Here is a 22,694-nt window from a genome sequence, read left to right as displayed (position 1 = left end):
CTAAAATGTTCTAGTGTCTATAGACAAAACCATCTTTAGAACAGCACTTGGATATTGCACTTTAGAATAACACTATAGCTATTAAATAACACTAGAAATGCTTTTCCCCCTGCCTATAATCCTTGTTCCTTACACCAAATTCATCCTCGGCCACACAATTCTCTCTGTAATTCAAGCTTCAAAAATAAATTAAAACTTAAACTCCCAGTGTACCATATTCCCAAAAGTACACTGTTTCAGAAAAAGAGCTGTCTATAATTCCTTATTTCGGGTTTGTACCCCTAATGTCACCAAAGCCTTTCTTTTTCTGTCAAAGATGCTTCAATTTTCATTCTTTTTGCTAAGTAAAATGAACTGTTGTAGTTATTTCAAAAATTTTTCTTTCCGGTTGGGCAAGGGAAAATGGGGAAAATATTTATAGAACAAGCTCTCACATCTATTGAATGTTCCAGTCTTCCTCTCACTCTAAAAGAAGAACCCAAAATATGACAGAACATTGTTATTGTAAGATTCTAATGCATTGTCTAAATTAAGACGTAAGAGTATAAACCTTTTGGCATTTTTGGCTCCATAACTCACTCAAAATTAACACATTACTATATGGACAGTAATAAAATCAGCTTCCTTTAAAGCATATGTGTGCTACCTCTTCCTGTTTAGAAATGTCTGGGAGCACTGTCAAGACCCTGCTATTACAAGAAGATACCTGCTTGCTTTTCAGAAGTACAAAATATGGTAGCAGAGTAACAAAGCCTTATCTCTTGGCATCCCATGTTGCTGATCCGGTCCTACAGCTTCGTCAGCAAAGACAATTGCACACACATTGCATTGTGTGCACTTGAGTTAATGGCCAGTTACAAATCCCCGGCAGAGCTCTTGTCACAGCCCACATCTCCCCCAGGAGGATGGGACACCCCCAGCCTACTGACACTTCAGCACCTGTACGTCTGCACGTCACACTGCACGCGTTCTTCACAGCTTTCCTCCCATCATCCCTCACTGCTCATCACTTGTCAGCAGCGAAGACTCACTAGAAGTTTGCAAATTTTACTCCCTTTCATTCTCTTTTAAGAGCATTTGGCCTAAAAATGGTCTTTCCTTCCAATTGGGTATGCAGGCCTGTCTAGAAGTTGAGGTTTTAGTTTGATTTCCTCCAGCTTTGAGTAAATACTCTGGACTTCTGGCTCTAGCCTTTTCAGTTCTTGAGCTGTGAGAGAAAGAAGCTATAGCCACCTCCTTCTACAAAATTAGTATTTTTCATTATGCAAACATCACTCTATGAAACTATTAAAAAGAAGTTGCCTACATCCACCAGGCCAGAAGTAAAATACAAGAATTCCCTAAGTGCTGAGGACAAGGGACCTGGAACTGTGGGATACTTTGGTGTCCCTTTCTCAGTGCATAACCACTGTTCCTGGGAGCCACTCTTTTCATGCAGTCACTGGCAAGCTCAGGCTTCTACTCCAAGACAAAGCACTTTCCTGAGAGAGAGAAGAATTCAGTGTTGTTGTCACCACTCTCTCTGGATTACTTGCAGAAAGGATTCCTGTGTTTACTCACTTGGGTGAAACTTAGGCATACTCCTTTGTGGAAAGTTTTAAGTACAATTCAGTCAACCTTTCCAGATATTCTGGAAAGAGTCAGATTGTTAGGAACATCTAGTAGGAGAAATCTGACTCCCAGTTCAGCATCTGGACACTACTTGAAATACTCTTAGCAATAATTTAACTAGAAGACACATTCACAGCATTAAGAACCAAATCCAAGTGTAAAAGCTGTTTTTCAGCTAGCCTATTAGAAAATAACACAGCTTTAAAAAAATCTGTAATTAACTTCAGCTAAAAATTACGTTCTTCCTGTCTGCATTTTCTTGATAAATCTTAAGTACTAAGTACCCTTTTAAAATACACAATGTTTAAAAGTTTATTCTTCTCAACGAAAGAAGAGCTGAAAGAAACAGTCTCCCTTCTGTAAATTATTATATTACACAGGAAATTCAAATGCTTGTTTTTTTTTTTAACCTGAGAAACAAGTTGTTTCCCCAAAAGACAACTATTCAGTGCCAACATCTAATTCACAATAAATGCAGTATGTAAAACTATCTTAAGGCAAAGCCTGAACTCTTCTATCATCCAGTTCCTTGAAATACTAAACAGGAGAGAAACAGAAATTTCTCTCAAAATCAGAAAGGCGAAAATAAAAAAGTCTAGCTACAACTTGAAATCTAGCAATTCCTAAAAGACCCAAGATGATCTTTTAGCAAAGCTTTGGTTGAAAAAAGAATTTTTACACTGGCTTAATAAGCATGGTCACTGAGATTTCTCTGCCCATCTAGGGGGTCTCACATGCAACTTTTTACCTCAAAAATACTGGCAAGATTGATGCAAAAAAATTAGCAGTTAAACCTCAAGGTGCTGTAAGATTGCAGTGAGATACTTGAGTAAGGATAGGTCGAAGATCTCTGCTACAAAGTTGTCACTACAACACACAGAGCTTGCAAGTAGCTGTAGCAGCTACAAAGTTGTCACTACAACACACAGAGCTTGCAAGTAGCTGTAGCAGCTGAGGCCAAAAAAGGCCTACATCCAGGTTTTTTCCCCATCTTGCAAAATAACTGCTAAGGAAATTTTTTTTTGCTGCCATTTTAAAGGTCTCCTGTGACAAATGAAAAAGCAGTAACATGCCACGTGTTGTATTTGGACATTTATATTGATATAAAGCTGCAGGAATTTAATCACAGTGCAGATGTATTCCCAATAACTAAACTGCAATAAAATTCTATAATCAAGTATTTAGGACATGTAACAGTTAAAATTGTTAGGTATCACGGGTTTAGAATTGGTTCCTATATACAGAGTTTCTTCCAGAGAAGGCAAATTGTAGAATCTCAATTACAATATGAAGAAAACAAGCTTAGATTTTAGTGGAATTAAAATCAGCTCAATATCAGTATAAGAAAGTACCTTAACTAGTACTGACAATGTATAGCTAAAGCCAACCAAGAGGGCAATGCAGAAATTGATAGAAATCTTCCTTTGTTTGTGTTTAGGCTGTTAAGTGGGTCTACACTAAAACTTAGTAGTAGCATAATTTCATAAATTATTTTGGACTTCCACTGAAAATATGAATTTTAACCTTGCATCCTTTACCTTTTCAACTTCTGCGTCCAAATTCTGAGTAACTTACTCAGATGCATAAAGACCTGCAGTAGCCACAGAACCCTGTAATTTAGTAGGCACAGAAAACAGGCATTTATTGAATATAGCTGTCTACTATTTATGAAAGTTTAAGACAGCTGGGAAACTAGCAACCACTAGCAGTTTCATAAAGCCTAACTTCCTTTCTAAAATCTGCTGAAGTTCAATATGGAGATTTTTAATCACACAATACAGAAATACAAACAGAATACTTGAAATTAACACAGCATTCTTTAACACTAAAAACCCCAAACAGAAAAATAACACCTTTTGCAATGAATTAAAACATTTGGTAAAAAAACAGTTAAAACCAATTATTTTTGTCTATTGAGAGTTCTGGGAGCTCACTTTCCTAACTTAACCTCGTGACTGTAAATAACCTACCAGTGTGTTTAGTTGAATTAACTAATGTAAAACCCAGCAAATGATATCTAGGTCTTACATTATGGAGTGGAAAGATGAAACTTGGATTCAGAGGTAGATACAAGTTAAGTCTTTGTCTTTCATAAGAAGCTTTAAGAGACAGAGGAACTATTGCATGTTTGTTTGTGATTGGTTTGTTTTTTAGCTGTCTGTAAGATATAGGCCTTTCTTAAGTTTCAAAAACTGCAGGCTAAAATATTTTACTATCATGTGCTGCTCTAGGAAAAAAAAAAAAAAAAGAGAACCAATTTTTGGTCAAATGGGAGATGAGAATATCTATCACCCACCCCACCTTCATCAGCCAAGTGATCCCATTCAGTCTTCCTGAGCTTGGAAGCAAAACCCCCTTAATTTTCTCATGTACCTAATTTTTCAGTAGTACACCAGATACTCATGATATTGACACTGTAGTAAGAGCACTTACATCAGTACTTTATTGTTTATGTTAATGCGTAGTCTCAGAAATGTACATATATCACTGTAGGGGAACATCTCATGTTAGTCTTTGTGCACTCACCCATGTCTAGGCATAGTGTGAAGAAACATTAATGGATTGTGTCAAAACGTTAAAGATTAAATGGGAATGCTTATTCTTTTATTCCAATTACCAGGATAATTTAGAACTATTGAGGAATACTTGCTTACAGAAGTCCTTCTTATAGTAGAAACCATTTTACTAAGTGCTCATTCCAAGTATTACTGTGGTATATAAATAAAATACTTGTTTCAAGCAGAAGGCTCCAAATTTGCTTTGGGACAAAGAATCACTTTGTACTAAACAAGCTTTCTGCTTTTAGAAGTTATTTCCATCTCATGGTAAGAGTATTCTTGTCACATTTGACACTAAAACGTAAAACCACTCTTGTAGGCATTGCCTTTCACAGACGAAGTCTGCTCTTATAGTTGAACAAGAGATGACAGACAGGCAGGCCAAGATAAATTAGTCTCATTTTCTGTTTATCTGGAAGCAATTCCAGTTGAAATCAGTTGGAATAGCAGATCAATTTTTTGTATTTTTAAAGAGTGAAGTATCCTTTACCAAGCAATACAAGCGCAGGTTACTTGTACACAACAGAAATGTGACTGCTATCAACTTTTGCTGCCAGTGAGTTTTCTGTTAAGACTACATCTGTAATCCTGGATGTAAGAGTGTCTAATGTCTCATTTATGGTACCCCCTCACCTCCTCCATCCCCACTTTCAATCAATTCATGTTTCTTCTTTTGTCTTATTGCCAAGCATCGTGCAATGCCCAGTGCACCTCCTTTTAAAAACCGTACGAAGTTGTCTCCCACCAGAGGCCCTAAAGCAAAGAGGTTGGCTTCTTTAGTGCATTCATAAGTGTATGGATCAATCTCTATAGGATTCCCCTTGCATGTGATGGGCTGATTGGAGTGATGACCTATGCTATGTCCTTGGTCCTTTAAAAAGAAAAGATTTGGGTGAGAACCTATCAGAACTAATGCTACAGAAAACTTCAAAATTTTCTTCAGTCCGGAGGCACTCTGAAGAACACATTTCATCTCAGGCTTGAAGGAAAGTACATTGTGTTCAGGGAAACTAGTGTAAGCAGAATGTTGGTTAGAGTCCACGGTATGAGACTGAGTACACATCATGTGATAGACCTTATGGTACTCAGGGTAAAGCTTTTTAGGTAACTGTTTGAATATTAGGCTTGTGTCGGTAACTCTTCTACGAAACACATGGACTACCGGGATGTTGTTGTTATAGGCACATAGTACTGCATCAGCTGCTGTCAGTCCAGCACCCACAATCAACACAGGGTCTGCCTTCCCACGTAACTTTCCTTTGCTGATTGCGGCTCCGAAGTCAGACATGGAATGGAGGACAAAAGGAAAGTCTTCTCCTTCAACCTGCAGTCGGCCAGGAGAATCAAAGGTTCCAGTTGCAAGAGCCACATTCTCAGCAAAGAGGCAGAAGGGCACATGAGAGCCATCTGTTGCTCGCTGATAACCTCTGACTTCCCAGTTTCTCTTAATAAGTGATTTCTGTCCATCTTCCACTTCCAAATGCTGTGTTGAAATATCTTCGTTTTGGTGACTTCTACCTTCATCATCCTTTTCTCGGTAAAGCCTGGACACTGATGTTATGTAAACATTGTCTCTGAAATTCTTTTGGAGGCCCATGACTTTAACATAGTGTTTATAATAACAAGCTATTTCCTCTGGCATTACTCGATCGCTCTTTATATTTCTGAAAGAAAATTGAATGGTTCTGGTTAATGAATAGACCTTATTGGTAATTTGAATATCAGATATGATATACCACATGACAGGCCAAGTTTATGAGGACTGAATCTGCTCAGTGTAAATGACAGAGTTCAGCATATTTAAAGGCATTTGATTTATTTGTTCTCGTTTCCAGATACACAAGATCAGCTGACTTTTTAAACACTGTTTTAAATGTTTAAACAATGTAAATTGCTATGGTGATTAACAAATTAGGTGTAACAAAACTCTGGAGTCTCACAGCAGCTCCACATGAAGTGTTTTACAAAGTTTAACATCACAACTATCAATAATACAATATTGGCTAAACTTGTACCAAGTGAGAATACACTTACTTACGATCTAATTAATTAAATCAAAGCCAAAGTTAAGTGCTGATTTTGAAACTCTAGGTTCAATATGTTACTGGAACCAAATATTCATTATGCTTTACAAAAGACCTCTCCCTTGGGTACGGTTAAGTTCACTAAGTATCAAATGAAGTAGTCCCATGTCACATGAATGAGCAAAGCAAACATGACACAGAGTGTTAATGCAACTATGTAAACAGGATTGTGAGGTTCAAGTGTTCAATAAAAACCATTTTTGCACTGCAACCCTGCTATTACATCTGTGCTTTTCTCATGATTATTGCAGCCTCATTTATAAGAAAAATAGCTGACAGTGTAATTACTTGGAACAGTTGCATGAATTTTGCTGCTTCTTTAGTAAGTAAGTAAGTGAGCTCTAGGAAAAGGGCAAAACAAACTGTAGTGAACATGAGGATTGCCACTAAATTACACTTAAAATCATATTTACAAGTAACCAGGCCATTCATTTTCTTAGTGTAACAATATTCTTTTAAATGCTCAGGTTACTACTCTGGAAATCCTCATGAGATATTTATTGGAAGAGAATAGCGTGACAGTGTGACACCTCTTGCAAGGAAACTTAGGAAACTATTCTACATAACTAGAATTTTACATTATCATCAATCCTTTTAAATAAGCTTGTTTAATTGTAGTATAACCGGTCAGCATTTCTGGTTTTGGCATTGTTGAAAACTATAATACATAGCTTCAGATAATAAGCAGCTTATGGGATTTCAGTTAAGCAAGGAGGCAAGACTGCTGTGGTTATCTAAGAAAAGGATTAAAGAACAAAGCTACAATTTCCTCACTTCAAGGGTTGTCCTGAAATGAGTAACAGTCTGCCCTTAAAGACATATGCTCAAGTAACTGTAGCTCTTCTTTTTCCATACATGGTGCAAAATCAATTTCCTTTAATTTTGCTAGAACAAAGTAAAAAAATTAAAATTTTAGAAAAAGCTCATGTTGAATGTTCTTATGTCCATCTGCTGACACAGACCTTTATGAACTGAAGTAAAACCAGTGAGCTTGCACAAGATTAATTTTTCTTCTCAAGTTTTTTCAATAAACTTATTGCTACAAATTAACACAGAAATGCTGAATTATTCTCTTAAAATTCACAGATTTCAGATGCTGCAGCTTTGCCTGTACAAGCAAATGCTGAAATATTTACCTTCCTGAATTGCAAGAAAGCTGGTGTGCACAGCAACTTCAGCTGCATGGGTGTTGAAAGAGGAACTTGCAATACCTCCTTCAGTGGATTTCAAATTCCTTCCTCCATCTTCCCTCACCTCTGATCAGAACTGCTTTCAGCAAGTGCCTCTTTCTGAAATGCTGCTGGAACACACTGCTGCCTGTACGTTTGCTTTCAATGCACTCACCAACAACTATTCTGCCTGACCATTGCCAAGCTTTTTTCCATCAGAATACACACAGCAGAAGAATTTCCCGTACCATCAGGCAATTTAATAAACTAAACAAGAAGCTCTTCAGTGAACAGTAAAGTTTGAGTTATATCCAGTTATCTGGATTTTTATAGCCACTAAGATTCCCAAGTAGATTCTGCAGTATCTTTACCTGCGTTTGCTAGCTGCCCACTCCTTGAAGCTGAGGCCAGGCAATTCCATCCAGTCTCCAAAACTGATGGTTAGCATGGAGCCCTCCATGGACTATGGAGAAAATATGAAGATGCATGATCAGACACATTTCAAATTCAAATTTCAATTCAAATGTAAAAAGTAAATTAAAAAAAAAATCAAATGTAAAAACCAGTGAAGCTCTTCTCATTGTACTCATTTAGAGCAACAAATACAACATAAAACCAGGACATTAAATGAAGAACTGAAGAACTATTTCTAACACTTAGATAATAAGCAACCACATGAGCTAATAAAGAAGCTGAAGAGAGAGCATGTGAAAGTGAAACTAAAAGCAAGTTATTTTAAATACAAAAGAGGAAGGAAACACAAGACATGTGAAAGCAGCATCATTAAAGACACCAAAATTTAAGACTGTGTATACAAGCACCTGGAAACAATGCAGACAAGAAAAAAAGTTATAGAAAATACTCTTCATTATAATTCACTAAATGTGAAGTAACAAAAAACCGGGTAATATAAGACAGCACTCATGGTCACAAACACCCAAGTAAAGGGCAACTTCTTCCTTCCCTTCTCATAGCTCCCACTTACTTGGGCTTTGCTGAGCCACTGAAACTGCAACTAGCACTACCATCTAAAACAGCCCTAGAGTAAGGCAGTAAGAAAAATCCCAAAACACAGTTATCAAGTTACTCTAGGAGTGAGATGCAATTTTTACTCACATGCCAAGCCCCGCCAGGTGGTCCTTTTCCAAGCACTATGTGGGGAATATAATTATGCTGCTCTAACTTCCAGTGCAGAACAGGCGGGTAGTCATAGCCAAAGTCAGCATCTGGGTGAAGCAAGGTATCAAAAAGCACTGCAACTGGGTTTGAGGAGCGTCCTTCCAGGCCTTCTGACAGGTACTCCAGGTCCTGAAGGATGACAGATTTTAAACTTTTAATGTCATCATGCTATTCTGATGTGCAGAAGTTGAATTGCAACAGAAAACACAATTCAAATTGCATTTTAGCTGAAGGTATTTAATATAGAGATTCAATCAAAACACTTTTCAGAAATAATTGCTATGATTCAGTTCTTTGTAACTCTGAACAGTATATCTCACTCATTTAAAAATTACATGTTAATAACAGTAATTCTGGGGCAAGTTCATTATTTGTAGAACAAAGAAGTATGTGGACAAATAGAGATCAGAGCAACTTAGTAATATCTGTATTTATAGACAGCAGACTGCTTTTAACAAAGGACTGCTAATATTTCTAGAAGCCCCATTTTGATAAAGCAAAACTGGAATCTAAAAACATTAAGCTTTAAACATAAAGCTCTTGACAGCTTTTACCTTGTTCCAGCACTAACTGTATTATATCTTAAAATAATAAAGATAAAATAAGCATTTTTTTTAAAAAAGTAAAACTAGGATTATTTTACACATCAGTTAATGTTGAGAAAAATTTCTAGAACTTTGTAAAATTCTCATTTCAGCATGTATTAGCCAATCTTGTTCTAGTAATTGCAAAAATTATAAAATAGGTAATATTTGAAGAGAAAATAGAGATTTGAAGAAAGAACTGGACATAAGACTAATTTTTGCCGACAAAAATTTGCTGACAGTACAGCTTAGATTCCTAATTAGTCAAAATATCAGGGGGTTGGGAGAGGATGAAGTACATGAAACATCTGTAGCCACAACTTAGGCAACTTACTCTCCTGCAAAAGAAAAAGCCCTTGAGACCTAGGGTAAACATCACACGCAAGTAGCACAGCACTGAAACAAAAACACCCTCCAAAATCCAAAGCCAAACAAAATCCTATTTTCCCCCTACAAATTTAAATCCATGTTTGTATTTCAAATAGATTAGTCACAAAGGCAATACAGTGATAACACTGTCAGTAATCCATCAGGAGTACAGCAAGGTGAGTGGAAAACAGTGTTAACATGGCAAACTAATGGACAAGTGGAAAGAAAAATGCTGGAGAAGATTTAACTAATCCAATCAGACAGAAAAATTTGACATATACATGGGTAACAACTACAGCACAAGAGGAACTGTCAGTACAACACAAACACTGAAGGACGCATACTGTTCCAAAAAGAAAAATGGATTGTGTTTATAGAGGATATATGTCCCCAGTACAACTAAAAATGAAATCATAGTAAGAATTGGAGTATTTAAGAATATTTGAACTTGAACTACATGTACTTTATGTATGCTAGTAGCACGTGTTCCTTGGTGATAGTGCCCAAACATCCCAGGACATGACAAATGGAATTCCTGCATCAGCCACTGGCCAAGTCAGGCTTTAGATACTCCCAGCAAGTAGTAAGAACACAACAAAGAGCAGACTGTAAAACCAAAAACCACCACAAACTAAAAGCCTTCAAGAGCCACAAACAACACTACACAGCCCAGGTTTGGATCTAATGGTCATGAGTTTATTCTATTTAAATTAACAGAATAACAAAATAACTTATTAATGCACTAATGCTTGCAGTAGAAAAAGAGCTGGACAAGAAGGCAACCAAAGCTTACTTGGTCAACAATGGAAAGATGTCGAGCTTCTTCTAATTTTGTATGTAGAATGGGGTTTGGGTGTATAGCTTCAGGAGACAAATATGGCCTGTATCCAGAGAGCAGGTAAGAAAGGCAAATTCCTGAAGGTCCATTTCCTATTAAAGAAAAAAATTACTGCTTTAGTAAAAATGTTTATAATCTACAGTTTGTTAATCAGTAAATATACAGCAACAAAATAATACCAAAGTAGTATAATGCCAGACAGTCTTGATTTCAAAGCAGCTTATAAACTTTGCAGTAAAATAGAGCTTTTTATAGGACCATCCTCCAAATAAACAGTGCAAATTTTTTTCAGTTAAAGAGAAACAAATGTGTGACTTTTATACCAGGAAGCAAAATGCATATAAAGAAGTTCCCTAATTTACTATGTCACATTCACTACTGTGTGAAAATGGCTGACAGATAATGGTCTGTCAGTCACAGTGATAGCTGAATATTATTGCCATCTTACAACTCTGCATTCCCACAGGCACTGTACAACACAGAGCAGAAAGACAATCTGGATTACATGCTCTTCAGGTCTGTACATAAAATAAAGGGAAGAGACAAGCAGAAAGCTTAAGACTGAAAGTCAGATGAGAAGTTAGACTTGCAAAACAGCAACATAAAAAGTAAATGACCACAGACCTCCTGTGGGTAAAGTACAAGAAACTCATGTAAGGCCACGTTCATGTTCAGGAAGAGTATGAAATCAAACACTTTTATTAGCTTTGTAGCATTTTCAAATTGTATATGTGTATTGCTGAAATTTTAATATTCACTTATTTTTAAAATGTTATTAAAAGTATGAGATATATAGGACCAAAATACTACTATAAGGTAAACATTTCTATTTATTTGACTAGTATTAAACAAAGCAGGGGACCATATTTATCACATGCAAATACAGAAGTAATGTTCATGTTGCAAAGTCAGACACCAAAAGTTACAGAAGGCTAAATCAGAAAAGTATGTGTTATGATAAAAAAATTAAATATGTGGCTATGTGTTGTTATTTCTATAGCTCATCTTACTCATTAACTGAATGAAAAGCACAGTGTTCTCCTAATGAGCCACCTGTCAGTACTTTGTCATTGTTTGCACACATGGTATTTAGCACACACTATCCAAATTCTGGGTTTAAGTTACTAATTTATTCTTACTTTAATACAGGAAGCATTGTTGGATGTTTGTTCTTACTTCTAAACCATTTCATCTCTTGATGTCAAGAGTTCACAGGTCACTTACTTTTCCCCATCACCTCTGCACACACTATTTTCATCACCTGTTAACAATCCCATTTCTCCAATGCCTGTCTCTTCTCCCTTTTCTGATTCATCAGTTCTAAATCCCCCATCACTTTGCTGAGGCTCTGTTCATTCCCAGTTTCTTCATACACTGGATCTCTTTTTCCTCTTTCACCAGGCTATACTCACCTGGTCCTCAGTGGCAAAATATCCCATACTTTATTACAATGCTGTGCACATAGACTGGTCACAGCCATAGTCTACAAAAAAATCATCTAAAGAGAGTGAAAAAGTTCTTCCTTACTCTTACACTGTTCTGTCCTCCCACAAACAGATCAACATAAGATAGCTGGACATGCTTCAGTCCAGGAATTTAAAGCTTAAAGAAGATGCAAGTCCCTCCTGTCACCCATTTGCCATGAGATAAATGTGAGAGAGAACTGCAGCAATACAGAGAAACTATCCATAACAAAATCAAATGAAATTATGATAACACTTTAATCATACCAGTAGTTCACAAGCATTTCCAGGACTGAATAAATTCTTAACTGTTTTTAGAATCATAACTTGAATTTTTGATGTTTTTACAATTGCACAGCTAGCTTGATTTTCCTGCTGGGATATAAAGAAAGCCCAGCCACAATGGAAAGAGGAAAATGTGTGCCCTAGCCAAGAATGCTAAAGATCATTCCTACTGGATAAGGCTAAAAGGACTAAATGGGTAACAAATGTCACCCAAACAAAGACTGGCAAGGGCCAAGGAGATTACTGAGGATGGGATGGATGGGTTATGTCTAGGGCTTAAAGAGATAGCTTCACAAGGATCCATCTTCACACCACTGCCAACTTTAAGCAGTGTCACTTCTCTCTGAATGGAGATTTGTTGAGGTGAAGTCCATCAGTGTGTCCTGGTGGCCAAGAAGGCCAAGGGCATCCTGGCCTGTATCAGGAATAGTGTGGCCAGCAGGAGCAGGGAGGTCACTCTTGCCCTGTACTCAGCACTGGTGAGACCACACCTTCAGTGCTGTGTCCAGTTCTGGGCCCCTCAGTTTGGAAAGGACGTTTTGTTCTTGAGCACATCCAGAGGAGGTAAAGAGGCTGGTGAGGGGCTTGGAACACAAGCCCTGTGAGGAATGACTGAGGGAGCTGCAGGTGTTTGGCCTGGAGAAAAGGAGACTCAGAGGTGACCTTATCACTCTCTACAGCTTCCTGAAAGGTGGCTGTAGTCAGGTGGGGTTGGTCTCTTTCACCAGGCAGCAACTGGCAGAACCAGAGGACACAGTCTCAAGCTGCACCAAGGGAAATATAGGTTGGATATTAGCAAAAAGTGATATCACAGAAAGAGTGATAAACTTCTGGAATGGCCTGCCCAGGAAGGTGAGCACACCATCTCTGGATGTGTTTAAAAAAAGACTGGGTGTGGCATTCAGTGCCATGGTTTAGTTGAGGTGTTATTAGGGCATGGGTTGGCCATGATAATCTTCACAGTCTCTTCCAACCTAGTGATTCTGAGATGTTAAGGTGAATTGCTTCACTGAGCTCCCTGAACTTTTCTGAGACCATCCAGAGAGCTGATCCAAACCCAGCTCCTACTCTTTAAGGAGACTGAATCCAAGGGAAAGAAATTCCCTGAGGATATGCTGTTAAGAACACACAGGATGAGGTTCAGCTGCAAGGTCTGCAATTAGACTTGCTATCGTTTCTCAGAAAATTCTTGGGAAAAAGAGAAAAAAATCCTTTTGAAATGACAAATTTTGTTTTTTATTTACACACAGTGAGTCCAATAAGACCTCTGACTGCAATTAGGAGATATAACTATTACACAAACTTCAGTTGTGCAATGAATATAAACAGAAAGCCCATAACCCTGTTCATTTAAGAAGCAGTTTGTTTGAATATCAGCAAAATCTTCTCTTGATCAACAGCAAACTGTAGTACAATCACCTTTACATTATGTGTCTAAATTTAAACCAAATATTCAACTTCAAGTATCATAACAGCCTTATTATTTGGATAAGAAGTAACAACATTCCACATAGTAATGATCAAAACTAGTGCAGAAGATGAAAATGTTTAGCACAGAACACATTCCAAACTTAATAGCTGCAGCATGAAATTGTTCAACCCCGATGTAATGTATCTGTTTCTTCCCAACACAGGTACTGCACACAAATTATTAAACCAGCAGAGAGTGTGTTCACACATGGGGGGGGCAGGGGCGATGACAACAATTTTCATACTCCTCTATTACATTATCAGATCATTTTAGATCCCTTTGAAGGCTCTTCAGTAATAATAGGCTGTCAGTGGAGAAGATCAGCTTGCAAGGTGTCTCAAATATAGCTGTGAAGAAGCATTTGGATGCTGGAGAAGTGGTCAAGGCAGCTGTATTTGGTGTCAGCACCCAGAAAGGTGCTCTAGGCAAAGTAAGTATTGAGCACAGGTATTTGCATAACACATATTTGCAAAACTAAACAGTGGAAACTGAATCATAAACCATATGACAAACCTATACTAAGGCCGACAAAATGTCAGGACACAATTCCCTTCAACTGTGATGCAGAACTCATCAAGTGATTCACGTCTGTCACATACACGTAAGTCTGCTCCACGAGCACTATCTTAAACTACCACAAAGAGAGCTTTGAGGACAGGCACTGTACAAACACCAGTCTTTCCAAGTTGTGAGACACTGTGAACACAATTATGTTGCAACATCAATCTCCAAAATCTTTGCTTGTTTACAGGTAAGTACTTACTCTAGTCCCAACAGCTTTGGACCAGATTATTGAAAACCTTCTTTACTTCAAATCTTTTCTTTATCCCCTCATGAAGTCATGGCAAGAATGAGCTGGTGACCAGCTGCTGTTGAAAAACCTTGGCCCAATACACATTATGTTAGCATTCTCAATTGAAAGTTGTGTACCTATAGATACTCCTCCCTCTGTCCCTCTGTTACCCTGTCATTTTACAAGTACAAGCCCTTAAGTGTTCTATCAAGACTACAATTTATTATTTTAAACTAGTCGAATTGAGCTGGATTCACTTTGGAAAAGATGGAAGAATATTTAGATATTAGTGACGGATGCAGCAGAGAAAAAGGGCTATTAATGAGAGGTTAGTACCTAACCAACACAGAGCACACATTATGCTTTTCACTCTTCCACATGACCCCACAGATTTCTACTGGTGTACCATTGACAAACACCATGCATAGAGAAATGGGTATATCACATTAATCAAACCCTATGTTATCAACACTAGAATCAATACAGTTCTTCTGTTAATACTCCCATATTTGCTGCTAAATAACATAGCTGATTTTTTCAAAGCACAATTTAAATTAAAATATACTCCAACAAGTGCCTTAACATAATATAATGCTACTGTTGTTATTATAACAACTGTATTACTCTAATAAAGATCTTCACTGTAAGGGTTCTAAGCATTAGTTAGTTATTGATAAATTATTTCATACAGCAGGTCGATAAAGGCAATGGCACTGACAGTGAATCTTTAAAAAGAGAAAAAACTCACCTATTATTACTACAGGCAGGGTAAGAAGGGAGTCCCCAGGCAGAACTGTTTCTTCAATTAAAGGCATTCTTTTAATCTTCCTCCCAAGGCTGTCACCAAAGTACTGAACAAAGGAATTCAAAAGCTGTCCTTCGGTTTCAGTGCCGCTGTAAGTTCTAATTAAGAAGGACAGATGGGAGAAAACTAAAGTGAAACAGTGAACTGTTGTCAGAACAGTCTCTTCAAAAATAGTCACTTTTGATGTTTTACTTAAAAAGCTACGAAACTGGTGAAATCGAGACCAAAACAGATATGTTTTACCCAATCTACACAATTTTACTCTTCAGCACAGCTTTTCTAACAGAAGATTTTTTTAAAGTCTACTTTCTCACAGCAAGTCTACAGAGGGATAACAAAAAGGCACAGATGGCTCTGCAGAAGTGCAGATTTCTAATCTCAGTTTATACAAAGCCAAAGTATAGCCACAAGCATTATTTTGATCCCACACACAGTAGAACTCATTATCCTTATCAAATCAGGAGATACACACTGCCTAGCCAATTAACAACATTAAGGCCAGACAAAGCCTGAAGGAGCAGCTAAGGTACAACAGCAACGTTCATATCCCTTCCTGCTGGCTGAGCAGCACACAGGACTTCACCTCAACAAATCTCCTTTCAGAGAGAAGAGAGGCTGGTTAAAGCTGGCAGTGGTGTGAGGATGAATCCTTGTGAAGTGATCCCTTTAATCCCTATACATAACCCATCCTACCACTATTAAAAGTTTTTACAGAAGGAATTGCCATGTAGTCAGGTCAGCACCTGCACAGCAGACTGCTTTCACCACTAGCCATTTTCCTAGATTTTTCAGTTCTCTCTCTGAAAAATACACTTAAGTTTCTCTTGCAACTCTTCACTGTGTAGATGTGCTTCTAGAATACAAAGACTTGTCTTATAATGTTTTCTATTTAATTATTTAGGAGTCCTTTCTGAAACCTTTCCAGGTCATTGAAGGAGCACACAAACTATCAGTCTAGCCAGAAAGACAGAGTCAAATTAAAAACAGTCTGTTACTGCAGTCATTGTGGCAAGTCTTTTGTAAAGTAAGGACAACCAATTTTTAATCAAAAATACCGCTATCAACAAGGGGATATTTTTTTAGAAAAATGTCTAAAATTTTTTCTCTTTATAAACATGATTAATTATCAATAATAAATAAAAGTACTCGTATCTATTTCCTAGGACTTTGCATATCTTAAAACTATTCTAGTGTTTTAGCCATTATTTTCTACACAGGATCAAAACTGTAAGACGCTGATCCAATTCCCAGGGACTTCAAGAAGCAATGTAAACCGTGTACTGCCTCAACTCCCACAGCACCCAAGATTCTGTTTCAAAAGCCTTTCCTCAATGGGGAAGTCTGAAGTAAACTGGAGACAGAGCTGTGCAGTAACAACAGCAGCAGCACAATCTGCAACACATCTCCCTGATGGCATTGTTAAAAAGGGTGGGGAGCTATTCTGAGGTTGCATTTATTTTGGAAAGTACTTGATATCACTATTCCCTGCACTACAACAGAAAAAAAAAAAAAAAAGAAATTACTTGCTTACTGTTTGATTACAGCTGCACATTAGCCCTTGCAGACACCTAACATCCAAACAGCATGAGTCAGATGAAGACAAGGAGTCAGCAAGGGGATATCTAATTATCATACTGATTTTTTTCACCTCTGCTTTTAGAAAGGAGCAGGTAGACTGCTTCATTTTTCAGCCTTTGCTCAAAGTTGACTAAGGCAATACTACCTCATGTTTTGCAGAAGACAGGCTTAACAGGAGCACGCATGCTTTAGTGTGGCTTTACTATACTTGCTGCGCTTGATGGAATATAAAACTGAAAGAAACATTTCAAAACTTCTTTTAAGAGATATATGAACAAAGCTGTGGGCTACAGAAGAATCTTTTTAACAAGAAAAGCTTAAAACAATAGTGTATCACAAATTACCAAACTGGTGAATTTGCACAGAAACATCTGCACACAATGTGCAGCTTCTTGTTCTTTACACAAGAATACCTGCACACAAAATGTAGTGCATACGAAGGAGTGTTGTCAGCAGCATGTTCTTCCTTTGCAAGAACATCAGACCAGCAAGATCTGAAATTAGGGGCCACCACCTTCCTAACCTCTGAGCAGCACTAAAATCCACCAAGTACCAGCAGTTTTTACCTTGATAAAACTCACTGTAGACAGCTTTGCAGTGGTGGGGACTTGGCACAATCACCTACGGCTCTAGTCCTGCAGACATGCAAGTGGGCACAAGATGAGTCAGTTCCAACACTAGTGCCTAATTTATCTTATACTGGTCACCCAAATAACCTGGGGAATTACATTCTGTCCATCACCCAGATTCTAAACATATGCAAAAATGTGCCTTCACGGTTTTGCCTTCTTTTTTTGTTTGTATGCATCCATTAAGAGAAAAAACGCAACATACACATAACAGTTTTTCTCCCATTTGAAAAAGCTAATAATAACAATTTGATAACAACTCGTTATTTGTTGCAGGTTATTAAAAAAAATGGTACCTTTCCCAGGTAGCCGTTTTGAAAGATGCTAGAATACACTGCGCACTTTCACGGGAAAAAAATAAATAAAAAAAAGAAAGAAAGGAACGGACTGTGATGGGCGGTTAACAGAAAACTCGTTACATAAAAGGAATCTGAATTTGGTCTCAACCAGACACTTTGAGAAGAGACTCTACCACTGCCAGACTCTTGGATGGATTTCGTTCGGGTGAGCGGGCGGAGCGGCGCCCCTGGGGGCCGGCACGGCGGGCGGTGCAGCGCTGCGAACCCCGGAGCGGCACCGAGCATCCGCGGGCGCGGGCTGCCCCGGCCCGGCTGCGCCTCGCCGCTGCCCAAGGTCACGGCGCGCCCGCCCGGGCCCCGCCGCCGTCATCCCTTCCCCGGCGGGGCCGTACGGGGCCGGCACCGCCGCGCTCGCCGCCGCAGCCCCGCGGAGGCCGCAGCCCGGCCGGTGTCCCCGTCCTGGCCGCACCGCCCCGCCCGCCGCCCGCGGCCCGGCTCCCGCGGCGCCTCACCGCCCGCCGCCGCCGCCTCACCTGAAGTGACCGGCCAGGGAGCAGCGGCAGCACCACACGGGCATGGGGAGCGCCGGCGGGGCCCAGCGATGAGGCTGCGGGGAGACACCGCACGCCGGCTCCCGCTCCTCCTCCTGCCGCCGCCACACTGGGACCCGCACCGCGCGGTCCCTCCTCCTCCCCGTGCACATGCGGCACCGGGTCACACGCGGGAGGAGGAGCCGCCGCCAGCACCGGCAGGGAGGAGGGACGAGCGGGGTGAGCAGAAAGGAGGAGAGAAGCGGAGGGAAGGGAAGGGAAGGGAAGCGGGAAGGCGGGTGCCGCTTCCTCCTGCCAGCGCTGCGGCGGCCCCGCGGTCCCGCTCCCGCAGGAGGATGCGGGCTGCGCCGCCTCCCCCGGGGAGGGCGGGGAGCCCCGGCCGGCACGGGCAGCCCCGGCCGGCACGGGCAGTCCCGGCCCGGCACGGGCAGCCCCGGCCTGGCACGGGCAGCCCCGGCCCGGCACGGGCAGCCCCGGCCTGGCACGGACAGCCCCGCGGCCCCGTGAGGGGAATGCTGTTCCTGAGGGGACTCACACCGGGCTGCGGGGCCGGCGCGGGAGGATCCCGTCCTGCCGTGCCCCATCGGGTTTCTCGAGAGACGCGCATGAAGAAGTTGACAGAAATCAAAGAATTAAATTTTTTTCGACGCACCTTTTAACTAACAGCCACCTATTCGGGAACAATGCTTCTTATATGATCAGTTAATAGCTTTGAATTGTGTCTTATCATAAATATTCTGCAGGAGTGCTTATCTAGGGAGAAAGCATTCCTTCCCTAATCACACCCTTCTCAGTGACTGGGGTTGGCAGGAGCTCAGGAGGTCATCCTGTCCAAGCCCCTGCCCAGGCAGGGCCACCCTGAGCCAGCTGCCCAAAACCAAGGCCAGGTGATTTTTGAGTATCTCCAAGGATGGAGAATTCATGACCTCCCTGAGCAACCTGCTCAGGTGTTTGACCACTCTGACAATGAAAACGTCTTTCCTTATTTTCACGTGGATTCTCTTGTCTTTCAGTTTGTACCCATTGACTCGCATCCTTTCCCAGGGAACCACTGAGTTCCCTACCATTTTCTGATTAAGTCTTCTTCATCCCCTCCCATTTATGGATTAAAGATCCCTCCAACCCTTCTCTTCCACAGGCTAAACAGTCCCAGGTTTCTAAGCCTCTGCTCATGTAGCCAGTCTGCTGTCTGAGACACCCATGTCTTAACACTGCTTTTCTCTCTCAAAGTCCACCAAACAGTAAGAGTGAATGGCAATAAATCTATGACTATTTATTAAACAATTACAGCCTTCTGCACAGAGTTAAACTTGACAATTAGAAATGTCTTCATTATGAATCTGTTCTATAAATACACAATACCAAGATCTTACAAAGCTGTGGAGTTGCTGTGTCTGAAGTAGCTGTTGGCAGCTGACAGTCCCAGTTCACCTCAAGGCTGTAGTCAACACTGTCATGTCTGTAGTCAGAAAATATTTACTCTTTAATAGTCTGGTCTGTACAGTACAAAGGAGGACTTTATCAGATATGTGCTCTGTAAAAGCTTAAAGTAAAAGATCACAGAAGCTGAGCTGTACCACTGAGGAAATACAGAATATTGATATAAAATATATATTTTGAAAGGATGAAACATATTCAGTTAGACGTATTGTTCTTCAAGTGCAGCACCAGGTCTAATATGTCTTTAGACCAGAATTAACAACATGAAGCTGCATTTAGCTTGCTCTGTCCTCAAAACCACTGCCTTTAGTCCGGGAAACTATGTGAATGATTTTGTTGACCAGATAACTCATACTATTTGAATATTATACTCTTTTATTCAAGTTCTGTACTGCTTTTCAATGAGTTGCAGAAAACTACAGCTGAAGTTGCATTTTTTTTTTCCTACATAATAGTTTGCTCATAGTCAGGACAACCTCCTCCCAGGTACAAAACTCCATGTCTGCAGGACCTCACATTTCAAGGAAACTAGCTATAACCAAGGAAAAGTTTTTGGGGCTTCACCAGTTACTTGGTGGCAGCATCAGATGACATTGACTTCAAAATTAATGTATAAAGGATGTGTTTGGCTTTAAGTACCCCCTTATTTCCTCCCATAAACAAGTCTGGCTATCTAGAATATAACACAAAACTTCAACTATACTGGTAATATTATTAGTTTGTGCTGTCTTTATGTACATACACTTGAGAAGAAAAGCAAACACATCTGTGTCCATGTCTAAGATTGGAACATGTCTTCCCCCAGCATGCATTCACATTTAAAATTAAAATATTATATTGGACAATTATGTTGGTGATATAAAGAGGTGGTTTGGAAAAAGTACTAGTGGGGCCTCCCTGGAAATTATGTTCTGCATAAATGTCCTGATTTTCAATGACTTATGCTTCTCCCAGAAGTAAAATTTCTGTTCCCTTTAAATTATACATGTTAACTTGGATTTTTCAAATGTCTTAGTTTTGTGGTTGGGATTTATTTAAAATCCATGTCTCAGAATAAAATGTATTTTCTTTAGATATACCTTTGCATTAGTTTTTTTCGCTAAGGTTGGAACAAATGGGAAAAGACTAAAACACATCAAGCCACAGCAAACTTTTCCTCACATTTTAAAGGGACCTATTTTTCCTGTTGAGTTCATTTTGTAAAGAGATTTGCATAGTTATTGGCTGTTAGCTTTATTCCAAATCTTTACATTTTAAATCCTGCTAGCCAATTAGCTAATTTAAGTCTTCTTTCTTTTGCTAACACTCATTATACTAATTTAGGTAATAAAATTGTACTTTTGTTCAAGAATATTCTTTTCCAAAATCAATTTAATTTGAAAACATTTTCCCCCAAGTATTCAGGAAGTCATTATTTCAACTATTGATGTTGGAAAATGCATTAAACAGCTTTTATTAAGCACAAGGGTGTTTTAAACAAAACTTGTAGCTTCTCCTGATCTGGTAACTAAATATGTTTAGTACTTGACGCTGCAGAATTCCTGAAAATCCTGCCTGTGGTGGGAGCATCAGAAGAGGAGGCTGTTGCCTCAAATCAGGATGCACAGCATGGGGAAAAAGGACTTCATCCTCTTCTGTAGAAGTGAATGGTCACTGAGTAGCTGAAGAATGACTCCAACTGTGTGCTGAATGCAACCTGCACGTTGTAATACAGCATGGGAAACAAGGAAAGTAACTGCAACATTCTGGTAAGATTCCCAGTCCCCACCCACTGCAATATGAGATTAAAGTACAAAATAAGTAGAACATAAACCTGCAAGCTTCAGATGTCACTACTGGATTATTATCAACTCTGTCTGAATGAATAATGCAGTATCTCAGTTCTGGAGCTTACCCAGGAGAGATGTCTCATCAAGAACAAACTTGCTCCCTGTGACATCAAATGACTCCAAAAGATGTGTGAACTGCAAGGCTCAGCAGGTGACAGAGTAGTGAAACATTTTCTGAGATTAGCAAATAGAAAGTTTGCCACAAGCCTGTGGCACTCAGCCCAAAGCACGAGGTGCTGAAAAAAGGCCAGGAGAGATTAAGGGTTGAGTTTATTTGCTCTCAATACTGTTAAGCAAGATGACAACTAGACAGCCTAGCTGCAAAACAACTTTCTGCCTGGCCAAGTTTAAAAAAAAAAAATTGTAAAAATGGAACAATCTCAGTGAAGAAGTTCTGTTGCAGTTGTAACAGATCCTGCCAGAAAGTCAAGATACTTGTCAAGAGGGACCAAGAAATGATGCTTATAGAACTATCTTCAAGGAGCAGGTCTATAAGGTTTCTGGGATATTTTAATCACCTGTGAATGAGATTATTTCCAGTGGTCCTTTTCAGATATTACTAAGTGCTAATGAAATAATGCTTTAAAATAAAGATTCAACAATTTCTGTGTCAAAGAATTATCTTACTAGAATCTTATTCTAATTATCTTATAGAAGTTTTGACAGGATGGTTTTATGGGCCTTTTGCACCTCAGGATGCAATTTGCCTGAACATCTCAAACGGTGTCTGTGTAGTATTCTGTGATCAAAGAAGAAACGAAGAATTCTGCCATTGGTTTAACTGGAATATAACCACTTGCTCACTGTCTCCAGTGGAATGGGGCAGAGAATCAGCAAAAAGGTAAAACTCGCAGGTTGAGATAAGTACACTTTCATAGAACAGAAAAGGAAAGGAAAACAATAATAACAATTATAAAAGAATATGCTAAAGTTCACTGTCTGCTCACCAATGTCAAGCCAGTTCCCAAGCAGTGGCCTAATGTTTTATTCTATAAGTAATCCCATGTAAGATCATGATGACATTGATGCTAGCAACTAATAATTCTATTTATATCACATGTAACTATCAAGAAGCACTTTCATTTCTAGGGAAGTAATATGCAGTTTTTAATTAGGAAAGACTTCCTATTAGCTCAGAGTTTTCATATTTATAAAAAGT

At 39.4% G+C, this 22,694-nt stretch overlaps 1 protein-coding gene and 1 long non-coding RNA gene across 8 annotated transcripts in view; one reads left to right on the top strand and one right to left on the bottom strand.

Annotated features, from left to right (window-relative positions):
• Window positions 1–4,031: 4,031 nt before the first annotated feature.
• On the bottom strand, window positions 4,032–18,538 carry OSGIN2 (oxidative stress induced growth inhibitor family member 2). 5 transcript variants are annotated; one of them, XM_064391002.1, is made up of 7 exons: window positions 18,249–18,329; window positions 17,354–17,422; window positions 15,153–15,307; window positions 10,348–10,484; window positions 8,539–8,730; window positions 7,794–7,885; window positions 4,032–5,833 (listed from the first exon to the last, which is right to left on the bottom strand). In XM_064391002.1, exons 3-7 carry the CDS (start codon window positions 15,217–15,219, stop codon window positions 4,786–4,788), a joined length of 1,536 nt encoding a protein of 511 aa, XP_064247072.1. In that variant the 5' UTR covers window positions 15,220–15,307; window positions 17,354–17,422; window positions 18,249–18,329; the 3' UTR covers window positions 4,032–4,785. The 5 variants fall into 5 exon arrangements, with proteins under 5 accessions (XP_064247072.1, XP_064247081.1, XP_064247063.1 ...); XM_064391011.1 differs by lacking the exon at window positions 18,249–18,329 and adding an exon at window positions 17,864–17,925; XM_064390993.1 differs by lacking the exon at window positions 18,249–18,329 and adding an exon at window positions 17,713–17,834.
• Window positions 18,401–22,694, top strand: part of LOC135281855 (uncharacterized) — a 32,640-nt gene continuing 28,346 nt past the window's right edge. For 2 of the 3 annotated variants that reach the window (XR_010348318.1, XR_010348317.1), the window contains exon 1: window positions 18,761–22,376. This is a non-coding gene — a long non-coding RNA (uncharacterized LOC135281855). Of the gene's footprint in view, window positions 18,486–18,760; window positions 22,377–22,694 lie in introns of those variants that run through there. The other variant, XR_010348319.1, reaches the window with a different exon arrangement.

This window comes from Passer domesticus, chromosome 1, assembly GCF_036417665.1.
Source record: "Passer domesticus isolate bPasDom1 chromosome 1, bPasDom1.hap1, whole genome shotgun sequence".
Lineage (NCBI taxonomy): Eukaryota > Metazoa > Chordata > Aves > Passeriformes > Passeridae > Passer > Passer domesticus.
The sequence above is the reverse complement of the archived record's forward strand: the minus strand, read 5'-3'. Positions and strand labels throughout refer to the sequence as shown.

Bases quoted from the DNA above. Each gene is read 5' to 3' on its own strand.
- OSGIN2 (XM_064390990.1), bottom strand. From the start codon at position 18,418: ATGTGCACGGGGAGGAGGAGGGACCGCGCGGTGCGGGTCCCAGTGTGG. The intron at 10,485-15,152 runs GTGAGTTTTTTC...TTTCTTTAATAG, and splicing joins CCTGCCTGTAGTAATAATAG to GAAATGGACCTTCAGGAATT. The intron at 5,834-7,793 runs GTAAAGATACTG...ATTTTCTTTCAG, and splicing joins TGGGCAGCTAGCAAACGCAG to AAATATAAAGAGCGATCGAG.